Source organism: Polyodon spathula, chromosome 1 (assembly GCF_017654505.1).
Source record: "Polyodon spathula isolate WHYD16114869_AA chromosome 1, ASM1765450v1, whole genome shotgun sequence".
NCBI lineage: Eukaryota > Metazoa > Chordata > Actinopteri > Acipenseriformes > Polyodontidae > Polyodon > Polyodon spathula.
Window position 1 is genome coordinate 24,206,061 of NC_054534.1, and position 19,289 is coordinate 24,225,349.

Below are 19,289 nucleotides of genomic sequence, written 5' to 3' on the forward strand. Positions count from 1 at the left end.
ATCTACACGTTAAACCACTTTGAGTACACACAGGCTGAAACCATTTCACAAATTTTGTGACCTTTCAAACAAATCATTTGCACCTGAGCTGCAATAGCAAAGGGGTTGAATACTTATGCAACTGAGATTAATCTATTTTTCTCTGTAAATCTTACTTATTTATATTCTATATGCATTGTTTACTTTATCAATGTGGAGTAGTTTGTGTAGATTCTACATGTAACGTCTAATTTGAAAGTGTCGTGGAGTACGCTCAGGTGCCAACAAAATGTGAAAACTTTGCAGGAAGGTGATTTAAATAAATAATAATAATAATAATAATGTGATATGGGAAAAACTTTAATAAAATCACATGTACAGTTTAATCCATCATACCAAATTTAATTATTTCACATAAATGTCAAACGGTAAAACTTTATTTTCTGTGATATTGTAGTAAATGTAATGTTTTTTAACCCCTTAAAGTGCACTATACTCACAACAAGTTTGTCAAAGAAGACTTTTGTTCTGACTCACTGCGTTCCGTGAGAGTGACGCACTGGCAAAGCTACTCGCAAGGAAACTGACCATTTAGATCATGGGATAATCCAACCTGTGGAGGCATGTTTATTCTTATACCCTAGTAAAATAAACACCCGTGTTGTAAAAATTACCAATCTGAAAGTCTCAACGAAAAATATTTATATTTTGTCAAACTAACAGTCTTTTTGTAAGGAGACCAGATACTTTCAATTCAATGAATAAATGGTTTATGGTGTTTGGGTTTTGTAATGACACTCTCTGATGTTGATTTTCGATTGAAAAGTTGTTGATCGAGGTCTGGAGGACCACAACACCAAGGATTTACTTTCTTAGACGACGATACAAGTTAATGTTCATCTACTAATGAAGACCTCCTAAAACGTCCCCAAAAAAAAAAAAATTATTTCAAACAATCATATTTATTGATATAAAAACCAGTTTTTTTTTTTTTTTAATATAGTTTGTAGTATAATAATATAGTTTTTTTGGTCAAATGCTTTGAAAATCAACAAAAATCTACAAACTGTTTCTTATTTGGATAAAAGATGTGCAAACTGTAACAAATAACCTATTTTCTAACACGTTTTACCTATTGTTTATATTTATAACATCGTAAATAACAGAACTCCTTTATGACAACTCACGAATGTAATTTTTTTATTGTCTTGAGTCAAAATTATCGATTACTACGTTATCCGTGTAAAAATTTTACCACTCCGTCAGTCATAATAGTTCAATTCGTTAACTAGGGCTAATTTTCGATAATTGTCTAATAATGGATGTACTAGAGATTATGTGAATGTCGAAAGTAATTAAAGGGGTTTACGGATTAAAGGTTTCGTTGATCCTAATGTTTAGTAAAAAGAAGTATTAATTGTACTTTTTTTCAAGAATGAAACACTTAAATAACACTTAAATAAACATACAAAACAAGTAATTCCTGTTTGACAGATGTCAAATTAATAACTTATGTACACTAAGGTGCTCAACGTATTGATCCAGTAATAAATGAAACGACATAGTCATGACATGTCAAAGTTAAACAAGTGGCTAAAGATAATGTTTACCGATACCTGGAACAGAGAAATAAAAAACCCTATTCTGCCAACAACAGATGTCACGACAAGTGCACGTGGTTTTTTTTTTAAATCATTCAGTTACTTAGTTAGTTAAATAAATATAGCACCTTTCATAAGATCACTTTGTGGTAAAGCATGTTCTATCACTCCTACGGATTGCCTAAATTATGTCACTTTATGTTCCGTATCAAGTCAAATACATGTTGTCAATTATTATTAATTATATAATAAAATTATTTTGACCTCCAACTGGAGAATGGATTCATCAGTGCAAGGCTTTTTAATGTGATAGCCCTTGAACTGTGTGAACTCCACAGTCAAACATGTCTTTCAAGCACAGCAGATGGTTAGTCTGTATTTTTCTTTTGTATTTCAAGGTGACAAAGTCTCAAACTGACCAATTTATGAAGCCACGATTAACTATGATACCAGACCACCAGACCCTTCTTATTATCAAGGCAACACTACCACAGATTTACATTTAGCAAAAAATGTTCTGTGTTCCTACCAGCTGAGTTTTACATAGAACCCAAATTACCATGCAGGTACTGTAAGATAGGACCCTTCTTTACACATTATACTGTTGCAGCTTCACACATCCTTTATTCTGTAAGCAGCAAGAAATTGTACATTTGTTTGCACAGATGGCACCTCTGTAAGTAAAGCCTGCTATAGATCATATAAATGCATCAATACATCTGTAAGAAAAATGACTTTGGAATGTTTGTGTAAAAGATTGAAAGATCCGCTATGATTTATCTACTAAGTTGTTTGTTTATTATAAAACCTCTTGATAGTTTGTAGCCTACTGACAAGGCTTGCTGGAATAACCTATAACATCCAATTCAGACAAGTGTAATGAGCTCCCTGCTGTCAAATGAAGAGGAATTTATCTCAGATAAGAGGGCAAAATGTGATAAACACTTGCAAGGAAATTACCTTGAAGTAAGGACAAGATGATTCAGAAATTACCTAACTTAGCCCATGCATCAGTTCCTTGTTGTTAATTAATGTTGTTAAAGCAATGTTGCCTATGGTATTGAAAAGTTGCTGCCAAATATGTGTTGACAAAGCAAAGATGCCTACAATGGTTACCTAGCATCCAGGGAGACCTTGACTCTTCAATTTTTCCAATAATGAAGTACTTGAATCCAAAAAGATTTTTCCAAAGGTAAGAAAGTAATTTGAAATGTTTACAGTATTTATTAAAATAGAAAAAAAGGCTTTCCTCAGTGCACTCTGGTGGATAAAACTTTAGGCGTACTTTAAGCTTTTGTAAAATACAAATCAAGCAAAGCTCTACTATATAGGTCTCTGTCTAACCCTATTTTCAGCTAATGAAATTGTACTCCAGTGAGACTCCTCTCTTTTAAGAATTGTATTGCCAATCAGCAGTGTAGCTCCTGAGTGTCTGGCGAATGAAATGACGTGTTTACTTCTCATTTTAGATCCAAAGGGTTGCAAGCATGTTTCTAGTTGGCTGTGAAGTAGACATTAACCAGTTGCACCTAAAACTGTAATAATGTCAAATCGAGCTTGTGTCTGTTATTTAGCAAAATTCTAATATTTTCCTAAGCTTTTCAGTGCACCTTTAATTTACAGTGGCAGAGTTATATTCTGTTAAAGGTTTTTGGCTTAAGATATAATAATATAAACAATAAACTTGCCATCATAGACCTTCAGCTTCTAGTTGTTGTTAATCTATGACTGAGCATCTGTTCCGATAATTGGTTTCAACATCAGTATATCAAAATGTTTACATGTGAGTAGAAGTAGCAGAAAAATGGGTGATTAATAAACTAGTCACATCAAAGATACATGGAAAAATAAAACATTTTACATTGCATTAAGTGTGATGCTCATCTAATTGAACTTTGACCAGCTTCAATCATTCAACCCTCCCCAGATCCCATTAGCGTTGTTTGTATATCTGTACCACATATCAGTATTGCTAATTTTGCAGATACCAATATGCACAGCAAAGCAAGTTTGAGTAATAAAGTGAAGAACAACACACATTTAGATATTTGTCTCAATGCAAATCAATTTGGGGTTGTATCATCATCAAAACCGAGCCACTGTTTCAAATACTACAGTATCCCATACAAAATACCCTAAAAACAGCTCAAAGGACCTGCTGAAGGGCAAATGCACTGTAAGAATACAGAGATCTCCTGTTTGAAATCCCTGGCCAGCATATATTAAGTTAAAGCACGTATAGTGAGTTTGCTCAACAAAATGCTTACAACGGACAAGAGGGACAGTTTCAATGTTGAAGAGATGTAAGAATATTAATATTTTATCAATAGAAATTGAACAAAAGCACAGAGTAAAGAGTGGCAAGAGAAAGGATGAAAACATATTCTTGGGGATTGAAGTAAGCAAACCTGTCAGAGATTATGAGAATACGAGGGTAAAGGAAAATAAATGAAAGGCTTTGCTTTCTTTGCACAGTGTTGTTTTAATAAGAAGCATACAGCAGGGAAAAAAATGACGTCTTTACTGGAACAAACAGATGGCCAAAATTAAATCAGAGTGCAGAAATTTCACGTGACTGTCATTAAAAACAGTGCTTTAGAAAACGACAGGGTTATATACGATGCTTCAGGGCAGATTCTGATGCTTTTCATTTCAGTAACACCAGTGCCTCTGCCGAGAGTTTTCATTGACATTCCAACACCCCTGCTTTGGAGGACTCCACACTGGCTTATTGAGCCTGCAGTCATACCCCCTTGAATTCTCATCTTTTACAATCTCATTATCTGAGCAGGCGTAGAGTCTTGATGGATTACACATTGGTCCAGGAAGTAGTGGTAGAGTACTTTTCCTCTTTAAAAGGATCAGTTCCCCAGCGTGGATTAATGGGACAGTGAAGTGAAAGAGATGCCTTATTTTAACATTTTATTATATTTCTCAAATATTTTGAGAAGTTGTGCCTCAAATTTACTAAATACATTTAAATAGAGCAGAGATCTTAATCTAAGTCCTAATAATGGATAAAGATAACCTGATTAAACAAATGACACTTTTGTAGATCTACTTGTATGTTTAGGATCATTGTCTTGCTGCATGACCCACTTTCAGTTCAGCTTAAGCACACGGAGGGATGGCCCTACATTAGAATCTTCTGATACAATGCAGAATTCATGGTCGTGTGAATGATGGTAAGCTGTCCAGGCCCTGAGGCAGCAAAGCAGCCTCAAACCATCACACTCCCACCATCATGCTTGACGATTGGGATGAGGTTCTTTTGTTCGAACGCAGTGTTTGGTTTTCGCCAAACATAACGTTTATCACTGAGGCCAAAAAGTTCTACCTTTGACTCGTCTGTCCACTTCAGACAGGCAGCAATGTTCTTTTTAGGGAGCAGTGGTTTCCTCCTGGCTATCCTTCCATGAACACCATTCTTGTTCAGTCTGTTTCTAGACTGATGAGCATCAATAACTGTTTTTCTGAGGTCCTCAGAGATTTCTTTTGATCGTGGCATGACGTGTTTCCACAACCTGTATGGTGAACACCAGATTCTAATTATCCCCTTAATTGAGCTGATAAAACCAGAGGTTCGCTAACTTTTTCACATACCCTGAATCTTAATTACTCATTGTTTGTTTAATTCATACATCCTTTTGTTTCAAAAGATATGGAATTGGTTAATATAAACCCTACTGGATATTTAAGAAAAGACTGGTTTTGATTCACGAAGGCTATCATGGTAAAACTATGGAATTTCCATAATTATCATTGGGGTTCACTGCTGCATGTAGTAGCACCAGCTTACCTTTTTAGCAGTGTGGGGCAACTGAAATATAAACAAACTGGCATGCTAACATATTCTAGTTTCTGATGAAATAGCTAGAGCAGAAGAGTAAACTGTGGAAAATGTATAACAGTCACCCAGTAATAATACTTAACGTTAACTGCATCCATAACTCATATCTGAAACTTCAAATAAATAATGCCAAATAAGTATTTGTGTAATACCATGATACATGTTCATGTTTTAATATTGTTAAATAAAGTTAAATCAGTGCATACAATTAGTTACATATGACAGCATTTACAGTACTTGTGTGTGCTGCTTGATCAGTAAAGATATGCAACAGGGTTACAAATCTACTGAAACAGTAGAGCCATGGATACAGCAAGGCTAAGAAACAAAGCCATAACTCAGTTTTGAAGGAATCCGAGACATGTACAGTACAACATGCTTCCCTATTGAAGGCCTTTAAATCAATCAAATTCTGCCAAGACACTACTGCTGAACACAAAGTATTCCCTAACCTAATGGCTGTGATAAAAAAAGGACATAACCTCCAACCATTTTTAGTATGGTTGCTTTTTCAGAACCAAGCAACAGCAATAACGTTTCATTAATCTGCAAAACTTCAAGCACCACATTGTGCACGAGAACAACTGTGCACAGTAGTTACTGTTTATTGCTTTACAGAAAACAGCCCTGCAAAAGTATTTGGGTCTCAAAGGATGAAAACCAATCAAAGGAAACAACTTCTTTTGAAGTACCTGATGAACAGAAAACCACTAGCTTTAAATTAAGTAATAATGAAGTACAAAATTATTTGGACTTGGAAATTTCGCAATTAAAAAAAAAAAAATTAAAAAAAGACTATAAAAATATGTATCATGTGTCCAAAGATTGAATACCTCTGTCAAGACAATAGAGGATTACCCAACATTAGCAAACTATAATCTACAGATATCCTCTCTGTCGACAAATAATTCATAACGTCAGCTCTGTTTCCAGAACATAATACTGTCTAAAGCTAAAAAAAACATTCCAACTGCAACCCATCCGAATGTCACCCCCACCCCCCCAAATGAGAACATTTACGATAAGCAGGGAGTAGATTACTCAAATGCTATCCATATTACACAAGCATTAACATTTCAAAAGCCACAAATAGCGACAACGCTTTTAAATCAGTTGTATGCTGTTGATTATATAGCCTTTTCTGGCAGAAAGAAATAGCAGGGTAATTGCCAGTTCACTTTATACATACCATGGTTATGGTTAAACATGCTGAACCTTGTTTATCCAATGCGCAATTTGCAAGATTTTTTTTCTTAGGCACCAATTTTTGAGAATCCAAACCCGGGGATAGTAAGAGGTCTCATGGTGATCTACTTTTATGATACTGAAAGCTATTTGCAATCGTACAGTGGGTGTGTGTGTATATATGTATGTATGTATGTATGTGTGTGTATATATATATATATATATATATATATATATATATATATATATATATATATATATATATATATATATACAGTGCCTTGCAAAAGTATTCAGACCCCTGACCAATTCTCTCATATTACTGAATTACAAATGGTACATTGAAATTTCGTTCTGTTCGATATTTTATTTTAAAACACTTCAACTCAAAATCAATTATTGTAAGGTGACATTGGTTTTATGTTGGGAAATATTTTTAAGAAAAATAGAAAACTGAAATATCTTGCTTGCATAAGTATTCAACCCCCACACATTAATATTTGGTAGAGCCACCTTTCGCTGCAATAACAGCTTTAAGTCTTTTGGGGTAAGTATGTACCAGCTTTGCACACAGTGTCGGAGTGATTTTGGCCCATTCTTCTTGGCAGATTTGCTCCAGGTTGTTCAGGTTGGTTGGACGACGCTTGTGGACCGCAATTTTCAAATAGTGCCACAGATTCTCAATGGGATTGAGATCAGGACTTTGACTGGGCCACTGTAGGACATTCACCTTTTTGTTCTTGTGCCACTCCAGTGTTGCTTTGGCCTTGTGCTTTGGATCATTGTCCTGCTGAAAGGTGAATTTCCTCCCAAGCTTCAGTTTTTTAGTGAACTGAAGCAGATTCTCTTGCAGTATTTTCCTGTATTTTGCTCCATCCATTCTTCCTTCAATCGTAACAAGATGCCCAGTCCCTGCTGATGAGAAGCATCCCCACAGCATGATGCTCCCACCACCATACTTCACTGTAGGGATGGTGTGTCTTGAGGCATGGGCAGTGTTAGATTTGCGCCACACATAGCACTTTGAGTTTTGGCCACAAAGCTCTATCTTGGTCTCATCTGACCATAAAATCTTTTACCACATCACAGCTGGGTCACTCTCATGCTTTCTGGCAAACTCCAGACGTGCTTTCAGATGGTACTTTTTGAGTAACGGCTTCTTTCTTGCCACCCTCCCATACAGGCCAGTGTTATGCAGAGCTCTTGATATGGTTGACTGGTGCACCATTACTCCACTCCCAGCCACTGAACTCTGTAGCTCCTTCAAAGTGATTGTTGGCCTCTCTGTGGCTTCTCTCACAAGTCTCTTTCTTGTTTGAGCACTGAGTTTTGAGGGACAGACTTTTCTTGGCAGTGCCTGGGTGGTATGGTGCAGCTTCCACTTCCGAATTATTGATCCAAATGTGCTCACTGGGATATCCAAACACATATTATTTTGTACCCTTTCCCTAATCTATGCATTTGTATTACTTTATCTCTAGCTTCTGTAGAATGCTCTTTGGTCTTCATTTTCCTTCAGATTCACAGCCTTACCAATGATCCTTCAACAGTGGGGGTTTTTATCCAGAAAATGTGACAGCAACTTTAATGGTTTATTTTTCTTAAAAATATTTCCCAACTTAAAACCAATGTCACTTTACAATAATTGATTCTGAGTTTCAGTGTTTAAAAATAAAATATCAAACAGAACGAAATTTCAATGTACCATTTGTAATTCGATAATATGAGAGAATTGGTCAGGGGTCTGAATACTTTTGCAAGGCACTGTATATATACAGTGTAACGTCAAAAAGTGATAATTCCTCTAGAGGAAAATATACTTGAACCCATTCGACTCCTCGAGACCTTCACACTCAATTCAAACACAAAATGTCAAGTTTTCAATCACTCAACAACACCCACAGTACAGAAATGTTCATTAATGATCAACAAAATGAGAACATGTTAAAAAATAAAAAATAAAAAATGATGTAAAGCTGCTACATGCGTATCTTCGAGAAACTGGAGAGGAACAGGAAATTAAAACAAGGTAAAGGCAATCATCGAAATAAAGCTGAAGTACAAAGGAATAACGACATAAAAAGTCTGTACAACCCTGAAACACTACATAAAAACCAAACTGTACTGCTGAACCTCATCTTCTTTAATGTTAGCATCACAAGGGTATCTATGTAGTATACAAAAATATATATATATATATATATATATATATATATATATATATATATATATATATATATATATATATATATATATATATATGATTGCTTTGTGAAAATAGCATGTGATTGCAAATGAAGTGAACTACAATCCCATTATTATTTAGTGAATAAGGTATAAATCTTACCCTAACTGAGGCCAACCATTTCAATATTTTTGTAGGGGAAGGGAAAGTATTACTATTTATTCTTTTATTTTAAAACCTTAATTTGTAAATGACATGTAAAAATCTGTCGATCGATTGTGTGCTAGCATGTCATTGGTTATATAGGTCGCAACAAGAATGCATGTAAAGGAAGAAAGAAGTGCTGGAAGCAGTAAGACAGAGTGACCCAGAATAGGAATAAAGGGCTTAGCAAAGACTCATGTAGGCTACATGGTCAGTTTTATGTTACATTTCTTACTGAGGCACATGCATTGTTGTACATAATACCAACTATAAGCTCAACTTAAAGAGTGCAGCTTTTGTGATCCTATTTTGTGGATGCATGGCAGCAGATGCTATCAACTGGTCATCACTGTTCATTCTAAGAGCCAGAAGAATTTAAAGAGTGATCAGAGCAAAAGTGTTACGAATTTTTGAAGAAGAGCCCAGTTTAATTATTGGATTCTAAGATCCTGGAACTGAGCCTACAATGCAATTTCAGAAGAAAAAAAAATGCTTGTCGTTCATTCCAGCTTTTGTTCATTCAGTACAGCCTTGACCTACCATAGCACAGCACATCAATTACATAGATGTTTGATGTGACCATTCCTTAACAATTACTACCTCTATTCCATCAGTGAAGCAGAGGGTGGATATCAGCTGTAAACTATGTTCTCTGGAATTGCTCGTGAAGTCACTTTTTCATGAAGCAGCAGTAATTTGTACAATCATGCATGTTGAATCAAAAATTCTGCCAATCTTGTCTTACCTATCAGGGCTGAAAGTGACTTTCAGAAGGGTGACGGAGATGTGCGTATGAGAGGATATATTTGTCAAACACATGAATCGGTCATGTGAGGGACAGTCCATTTATAATAACTTCTCCAAAGTGTTTACATTCCTGAAAGGCCATTTTAATTGGAGGTATACGTACAAGCACGTCCCCCTTTGAAACCTTTATACCACTACTGCATGTCACTTTTTGAAAACATATACCAATAACCTTTGAACAGCGTGTTCAGATATTGAATATGTTTAATTAAAGTGATGGATAATGATTTTGTATTGCCAGCACACCACCTGTTGTGTTTGGGGACTTGAAATGAACCTTATGAAGTATGGATTATGTTCTAAACAACTTGTGGTTTTCAGGTTGTTTGAAGGAGACTGGGTTGTGGACGGTATGCACCCAATACAGTGTTTTTGCACCTCCAGGAAAATTGCCCTAAAATAAACCACTCATTTGTGGAGGATCTATATCTTTCATGCAAGACCTTTTCAAACTGGCTCCCGCCACAGCTATATTGCTCAAAGGCGCATGCATTATTGTGAATTGCTCTGCACAAAGTAGCAGGTTGCAAAAATGTTGCTGTGAAAATTACTGTTGGATTGGAGGAAATACTGTAGTTTCTATTATTCTTTTTTTCCAGCTTGCTCACTGGCATTCCACTGCAGTTTGGTCTAAAAATCTATATATCTTAAAATGGCCAGTGGTGAAAAGAGATCAATCCTGAAAAGATACACATCACTGCCTTGGATATCCACACATTTCAAAAAGTAAGGAATGAGATTTTGAAAAAAAAGGTAAGCTGAACTAACCCAGGGCAAATTCCCTGTACCGTACTCTGGGTAGTTTGCCTGCATTTTTACCAGTGGAAAATCAAGATGCCACGCTTTGCTAGAATACTGATAACAATCAAAGCAGTTGATAAACAATAGTATGCAAAATAAACTAATGCATAAAAAAACTGAAAAACACATGTAATCCTTGCTTGAATCTCAACGTGAAGTCCATTGTCTATTTGGTAGGTCTACCATACACTGAAAAATACTTGAAGCCAAATTTAACAATACATTTAGTGCTATGACTATCTAAAGACTACGTTTAATTGAATTGAATCATTAGTGTGTTTTATAGCAGGCATCTGGGGCCATGGGAACATAATAAATACCCAAGAGAAGTATACATTCCACAGTTACTACAACACATGCAAGTTTATAACAAAAGCCATAAGCACCTTACTGTAGCAATAATCCCTGTAACATTTGGTCTGCAGGTCCAAGGTTATCCTTAGATTTAGTATCTCAGAAAAAAAAAAAAAAACTGATACATACATCAGTTGTTTTGTACAGTAACCTGATCCAGAACTATTAGCTGAGGCTTGGCTCAGCCTTGCTTTTAATTCCTTCTCTGGAATCAACTCTGAGTTTCAGGAAGACCCGTGCAAATCAGAATTAAAACGGCTGTTCTGTGCTTATGGAAGCCATGCAGAAAGAGCTGTGCCAAGTTCTTATTGGTTAGAAATAAAAGCCCTTCTGCCACCTGCCGACAGATATTATAGCATACTTGTGTGGCTTCCTGAGCTTACTGCCTTTAATGTAACCATACATAGTACACTTCAAAATTAATGGAATGATATTGGTTCTCTGCTTCTCTTTAACAAAGGCTGGATGAGGTGGAGACCCTATGTCACCAGATCACAAATAAGCAGCACCAATCAGCGCTCATACTCATCGCTCATGTGCAACGCTGCTGTACCCGAGGACTATAAATCAAAACACATCACAACTTTTAAAGAAAATCCTGCTTTCACAGAAAGATGATTGGTCTTCTAACCAGAATAAAGACATTCAGTGCTTTTATTTATATATATATATATATATATATATATATATATATATATATATATATAATATATATATATATATATATATATATATTATATATATATATATATATATATATATATATATATAATCATTGCTGTATGACTAGAGTTTTATATGTTTTATAGTCTCATTAAACAGCCCAAAGACCACTTGCCAACAGAACAATGATCATTCATTAGCAATGATCTGCTCTTTTAGTATCTCTAGAGTTGATTAGCAGTTACTGTTTATGAATGGGTTTTATGTCTATTGCATTACTTTTTACACAACAAAGTTATGTGCTTTCCAAGCAGAAACTGAACCTTAATTGCAATTTCTAATATGGAAAATAATATTGTTCTCAAGGTCTGAACAATTGTAATACCATTTGTGCCTTTTTTATTATTGGTAGGTTTTGCCATACTCAATTTACTCAGTTAAATATTCAGGAGTCAATGTGTTTCTTCATTGGAAATCTATTTCAATGGAAAATGTGCTTCAAGGTCAAATTATAATAAATATTGACTACTGTAACTTTTTAGAAAATCCAACAAGTAAAATAGGGAAATTGGTAGGTTTTCTAAAGTGCCAAATACATGCAAAACATGTAGTAGGTTACTTTAATTGCAAGAATGACAAATAAATATTTTGCACATTTGTGTTGAACACAAATTAAAACAGAATGTGTTCCATTGTTGGACAACTGAGCTCATAATCAGTAATAAAACACAAATCTTTATTTTTCTTCTTAGAAAATGAATATAAATATGTATCGTCGTGAGGTGCTGGTTCACGATAAAAATTTAATAAAAAACTTCTGGGAACAAAAAATTGACAGTCAGTACCAACTGACTGAGAGTGAAGATGTAAGAATGAAGAAGAGTGCCTTAAAAAAGTAAGTCCTCATGCATTCAGATGCCTAATGTTACGACAATATGCTCCAAATTACTTTTTTTATTATTATTTGGGTTATAGTAGTTAATTTGGTACCTACTGCCTGCTTGTATTTAATCCCAGGACCTCCTTACTTTGAGTGATAGCTCAGAGAACTAATTCAGTTACACAACCCTTTAAACTAACAGATTTGTTATTTGTTGCAGATTTGTTAGACTAACTCAGCTGAAAGTGCCTGGATATTGACTTATATGTAAAGAAAAATTACTTTGTAAAATAAAAAAGGGGGTTACAAATATTTGGAAGGGGGGGCCAATATATTCCATGAAATTGTGACTGAATAGGCTTCCTCATTCCATTTAAATTATGTGACAATGTCTAGATTTACAATGATGTCACCTTTGGCATCCAAAATGGAATGTTATCATGCCATCACCATGCTGGGTTTAGAAATGCACGTTTAAAGTGTGGTACGCCAGGGGGAGTAGGCCGTGACATTTGGCTCAGCTAAACATTGTATCATAAAAATGCATCAATTTTCAGAGCCAAAAATAATAATAATCTATATAATAAATGCTAAAGACAATACTCTGCTTTATATTGCTGTAGCAAAGAGATCAATAAGGAATACAATGTTATCGTTTCTTTATTTGCATTAGTGCAGTATCACATTTATTAGTTTTAAATTTTTTAGGGAGCGAGTCAGTCGACTTGAAAAGGGAGAACGCAAGAGTCTGAGAAAGGAACATTTACAGAAAACAAAGAAAACGCAACAGCCTAGTAGTGAGAGGAGAGTCAGGTAGTAGCCAACTACATCGAGAGTAGCAACTTCCCAAACTATAATATTATTCATGTTTTTTAAGACTGCGAAAAAGATATTGTTGGATTTTGTTCAGGTGGAAAATAAAGAAAGCCATATGTACAGACATACAGCATTTATTTCAAGTACTCATGGCCTCAAGGTAACTTTGCATTTTACTCACTCAAAATACATTTTACTCACATGGTGTCTAAATTGGAGAGTACATTACTCAGTGACCCAAAACCTGATCTGGAGAGCTGGCTACAGTTACATCATTAGTAAACCTAGTCACGATTAATATCATTCTAAAATCTGTTTATAAAGTTGTTGTAAACACTCCTTTTAAAGCAATGTACATTGCATTAATAGTATGTTTCTTATTATGCATGATATAGGTGCATTCGTTGCACAGAATATGTCATGCAGAATATTATTTAAACCAAATAACAGACCACACACCACATTTTAGTGCGGTCTGCTTTTTTTTTAAAAGAAATATGTAATTATGTTCAAACTAACACCCTTCCCTTGGCATGTTAAAAAATGCTTTTAAAGGCCACTTGAATAGCATCATAATAAAGTCCATTAACATTATAGTTTAAAAAAAAATCAATTTCTGTTAATAATTGCTTACACTGTAATTGTCTTACAAACAGGATCATTAATGCTGTATATTATTTGTTTTTAAATGCAATACATATTTTAACACAACTTTTGTTACTGACAGAAGGACCAAATGAAATGAAAGTATACTGTAACAATACATGTGTCAAACAGTGTGGGGGTGGGGGGTGGGGCGCTTCACATTGGGCATGACACTACTACTAAAAACACTATGTGCAGTGAGGACAAGCAACATTCTCCTCCCATCTAGGAATGATTCTAGAACTGAATGGCAACAGACTTGTCACATTTAGAACATCATTACTAGCAGGTTAAAACTTCCAGTTTAAAAATCCCAGTACTTTGGAAGGAACAGCTGAGGCTGGGAGGTGTCCTTTAAGGAAATCTAGATCAATGTGTATTTAATTAACAGCTGCTCTTATTTGTATGTGTTTAGAAAGTCTAGCTACCAGGACAACTGATTCGGGGCCAACCAATTAACGTTTTTTTTTTTGTTTTTTTTTTAATTAAACTTGTGCTGTCACTGCATATTAAGATGAATGTGTCTCCTGCGTGCACTAATGCTGAACACTTTTATTTTATAAAAAGGTCAGAGGTTATCAGATACTTCTGTAAATAATACCAACTTGGAACAAGCCTTCTCATGGCTGTGGGCTTAAAGGTCAACTGAAAGCTTTGAAGCAGTACGAAACAATAAACAGCATGGGCTTGTTCTGTAACCAATGAATATATATTTACAGTGAAGGCTTATTTACAGAAGTAATATATATATATATATATATATATATATATATATATATATATATATATATATATATATATATATATATATATATATATATATGGAATTGTTTTCCTGTAACTCACTGAAGAGGCCCATCTATTTTTTTTTTTATAATACATGGATACCCTTGTGATGCTAATATTAAAGAAGACGAGGTTCAGCAGTACAGTTGGGTTTTTAAACGTAGTGTTTCAGTGCTGTACAGACGTTCTATGTCGTTATCCTTTAGTGCTTCAGCTTTATTTGGATGATTGCCTTTACCTTGTTTTAATTATATATATAGTATATATATATATATATATATATATATATATATATATATATATATATATATATATATATATATATATATATATATATAGTGTAATCACTGCAGGCTAACACAGTGGACTGGGTTCACAAGTGTTCTTAGGGCAAGTACACGATGTTGTTTTTCATATCTAGGAAATACATTTGTTGAGAGAGTAGCATCATAAAATAAATTAGAAAAAGCATGAGAATGATTCTAATCATTGTTACCTTTTGCAAATGTATTTTCTTGTTACAGGCTACGGAACGGGTGGCTGGAACAACTGGAAAGCAGAACAAAGCATCTTCAGAAATTTAATGAGGCTCGTCACAAACAGATGCAAGCATCCCTGCTGGCAACTGAGCCAACGCTCTGTAAAGCAGAATCAGTTGCCTAAAGTAATTGGTAGTTTGATGTTTTGAATTCCAATCAGAACTACTATCCTATTCCATGATGCTCTGTGTTACCCTCAGTTAAACTATATCGCTTTCTTCTCTGTGCACATTATTTTATAAATGCATCATTCTTTTCTTAGAGGATAGATTATTAATGTGTACATTCAGAAGTTTTGTCTACATCAGTCCATGTTACCATCAACTAACTTGTAACATATATACGCAAACTGTAAAGAATGAGTTACCTTTTGATTTTTAAATTGCAAAACCCATGCCAGCAAAGTGCTGGCCGGGAGCTCTTGTGATGAATGTGTCTGTAATGTATTTGTGCAATCTGATTACCCCTCATGATTCCATTACAGGCACTGCTGGTGGTACAAATGATGTAGCCCATGTGGCTTATATTGCTGTATACTGTAATGTATCTAAAAAGAAACATATTATTTATAATCATTGATAAAGATCATTACTAATATACTGAATGTTTGAATTACTTCATAGTGCTGTAAAAAATGACACTTTATCACACTTTAAGTAAATACACCTGATTAAAATTGTAGTTTTACTGTTAAACTAGTTGTTATAATATATGCCCCTCACTGGGGTAGATAACTTAAATGAAATAATACTTATCAACACAGCTTAAAACAGGAAAGTGGAAAATTAAGGCTGTTAAGAGGATGAGTTAAGAGTTGTTAGAAGCTATAGTAGGTTTATGAACTGAAATTCTGTCAAAAGTTAATTTTCAGATTTTCAAGGGCTGGTTTGGTAAGGTTTTGAGGCTTTGGTCTGTAAAAGTATGAAGCTGAACTCAACTGGCTTGAGGTGTTGTAGGAGGATTGGGTTCGCTAGTGAATATGTTAAGAATGAAATTGGGAATGGACCATATTGTGTTTCCAGCTGTACATTCATTTGTAGCAGACTAACTGTTTTTATCACTGCTGTTACTTTGGTTCTTTTAATGGACTGTTTCATGCATTTATTTGATTGACTTGATTGACAAACATTAATAGATTTGGAGTGACAGTAACAGTGAGGTTGTCACAAAGATTCAAAATACTATATTTGATAGACATGAGCATCCAAGCACCTTGTGTGAGGATGTGCATTTCATCCTTGACAGTGAGCTGGTTGGGTCTCATCTATAATTATAAATATAATATATTCTTTATTGCATTACAGTTTTTCTTCTGTAATGTGTAAGTTAGCTATCTGTTGTAATAAGGGAACTGCTAATGTGGGATTAACAACTGTATTACTTCAATTTGGCGCCGCCCTCGTATTAAAGACGCCCTCGTTTTGACACCGCAGTCATATATCAGCTTTATAATAGAGGCCGCCCTCGAATAAACGCCGCTATCAATAAAGAAACATTAAGGTATTTTTTTTCTCCCCCCACTAAAAAAACACACACAGTAAAGAAATAAGCATGCAACTGACTATGTACATGTAACACCCCCGAAGAGACAGGAGCCTCAATCTAGCATGTAAATTACAAACTAATGTACACACACATAGTAAGCACATTTTTTTTTTTATGGTAGTACAGTTCTGAAAGAAAATACACGACAAACTATGTGCAGAACAGCAGTCCTTCTGAAGTTCTTATAGGTGGTTTTGTTGTTTTTTTTTTAGTTCAATCATAATTCCTGTACTCAATCGCATACAAATAAAAACAATGTGCTTACTATCTATGAGAAGATTTAGTTTCGGTTTCTCTTTCAGAGAAATTACAAACATGCAAGTTACAGTGAGAAAAAAATAACTGAGTAGGATATATTACAGAAATCAAGCTGACATTGGTGCAGAAAAACATTAGGGTAACACTCTTGTACTTAACTGCCTCACCAGCATTGTCCCGCCCCTTAACAACCAATACACACTCCTGATTCGCTGGTACAGTACTCCCCTTACCTTCCAACTCCCACTTAATAGGCTCTCAGTAACTGTCACCCATAAATGTACTGTAATCAAAGTAGGTTAACCACACACGCTGCTACATAGAGGTAGGCTACCGTATTGTAGAAAATAAACAACTGCGATACATTTAAAATTTCATAAATCATGTAATAAAATATTGCAGTGTTTGAAAATCATAGTATTATTAAAAAAGGTCGCCCTTGTATAAAGGCCGCCCTCTTTTAAGCACTGCGGTCATTTTGATCAATTTAAAATAAACGCCGCGGCGCCAAATTGAAGTAATACGGTATTTTACGAAGCGCAGTGACATTAGAGAAATTATTCGGAAACAGAAGATACAAATGTTTGTTCTTTTAATTGGCTACAAATGTTAATATCAGTACCCACAAGAAGAATTACTATAATTTGTCTACCTGTGCTACTGCGGCAGTTAAGTAGTACACACATGTAAACATTTTTTATATTTCTTATTGTTAAGGAATTTTCCACAAAACAAATATTGTGCTGGAATGAGTTTAAATATATGAAATAATAACTACTATTTGGTATACCATAAATACCACTAAAGCTTCTCCAAAGTATTTTATTGAAATGTGTTATTAGAAATATAAAAACCTGGTGGTGAAACAGCTAGTTCTGTTTTCATGAGACAAGATTCAGAAACTGATGTCTAGCTAAAGTATACTTGAATGACCTTTAGTACATTTTAGCATATTTCTTTAAATGAATACTCAGGTGTAATTTACTCGAAATATTTGATGTATTTAGAAGGTTTGTATTTGTTTTATTTGCATTCAGTAACTGTATTGACTGAAGCTGTTGCTTAGTTTCATTGACATGTTTGTGACAAACCATTTTTTGTTTATCAGGATTTATAACTCACAATAATTTCCTGCAGCATCCCGCAAATGAAGTTATCTAGCAGGCAATAAACACCACAGATTGCAGTGGGGACAGGCTGGAAGAAAGTACCAGCAGACCAGCTTTAAGGCTGTCCTTGTTTCAATTTCTTTGTTGTCTGACCAACTCCACCCACTGAAAAACTCGGTAACACTTTACATTTACATAGTAGTTAAATAGTAAATACATGTGTAATTACACATAATTACAATTTTATTATGCAGTGTACTTTACATGTAAATGTTGTTGCAATATATATGTAAGTACAAATTGTATCAGAAAGTTAAGGTTAGGGTTAGAGTAAGGGTTAGTGGGGTTTAAATTAGGGTTAGCGAAGGGGTTAAGGTTAGGATTATGTAAAAATGTACACATTAAGTACATTGTAACTTTACATAATAACATTCTAATCATGTATAAGTACACATGTCTTTACTAAGTAACTATGTAAATACATAGCAATTAGAGACACTTAACGTAAAGTGTTACCAAAAACTCAAGTATACAGTAAGTAATACCCACCCACCAATATCATGATATGACAATACCACAAGATGTTTAATTGGCTTCTAAACACACAGAAGTTTAGTGAAAAATATTACTGGTGTCAGGTGCCTTCATTAGTCCAGTAAAGAGGTAGCCAAGCTCATGAATGGATTTTCTTACTATAATAATATCTTTATATAGCGCCTTTCATAGTGGACCACCATCACAAAACACTTTAGAGAGGTAAGCTGTGAACTGTGCATTAAATGCAGAGTCACTTACAATAGGACATTGATTTAACATCTTGTCCACAGGATGGAGCACTAGGAGGTCAAATGATTTGCTTAGGGTCACACAATGAGTCAGTCAGTGGTAGAGGTGGGATTTGAACCAGTGACCTTCTGCTTAAAAGCTCTAGACTGTAACCACTGGAGCACACTGCCTCCTGTAAAATTTAAGAAGCATTTTAGACAAATGTTTATTATTGAATCAATTAGGTTTAGTATTTCTAACTGCATATGTACGGGTGTCTTCACATCGACTAATGTCCCTTTTGCTTCTTAAATGTC

General features: G+C 34.7%; 1 protein-coding gene across 1 annotated transcript; it reads left to right on the forward strand.

The window, feature by feature from the left end:
- Positions 1–12,380: 12,380 nt before the first annotated feature.
- LOC121294490 (protein FAM240C) lies at positions 12,381–16,721 on the forward strand. Its single transcript, XM_041218281.1, has 2 exons — positions 12,381–12,524; positions 15,281–16,721. The coding sequence occupies exons 1-2, from the start codon at positions 12,385–12,387 to the stop codon at positions 15,417–15,419; spliced, it is 279 nt and encodes a 92-aa protein (XP_041074215.1). The 5' UTR covers positions 12,381–12,384; the 3' UTR covers positions 15,420–16,721.
- Positions 16,722–19,289: the final 2,568 nt, after the last annotated feature.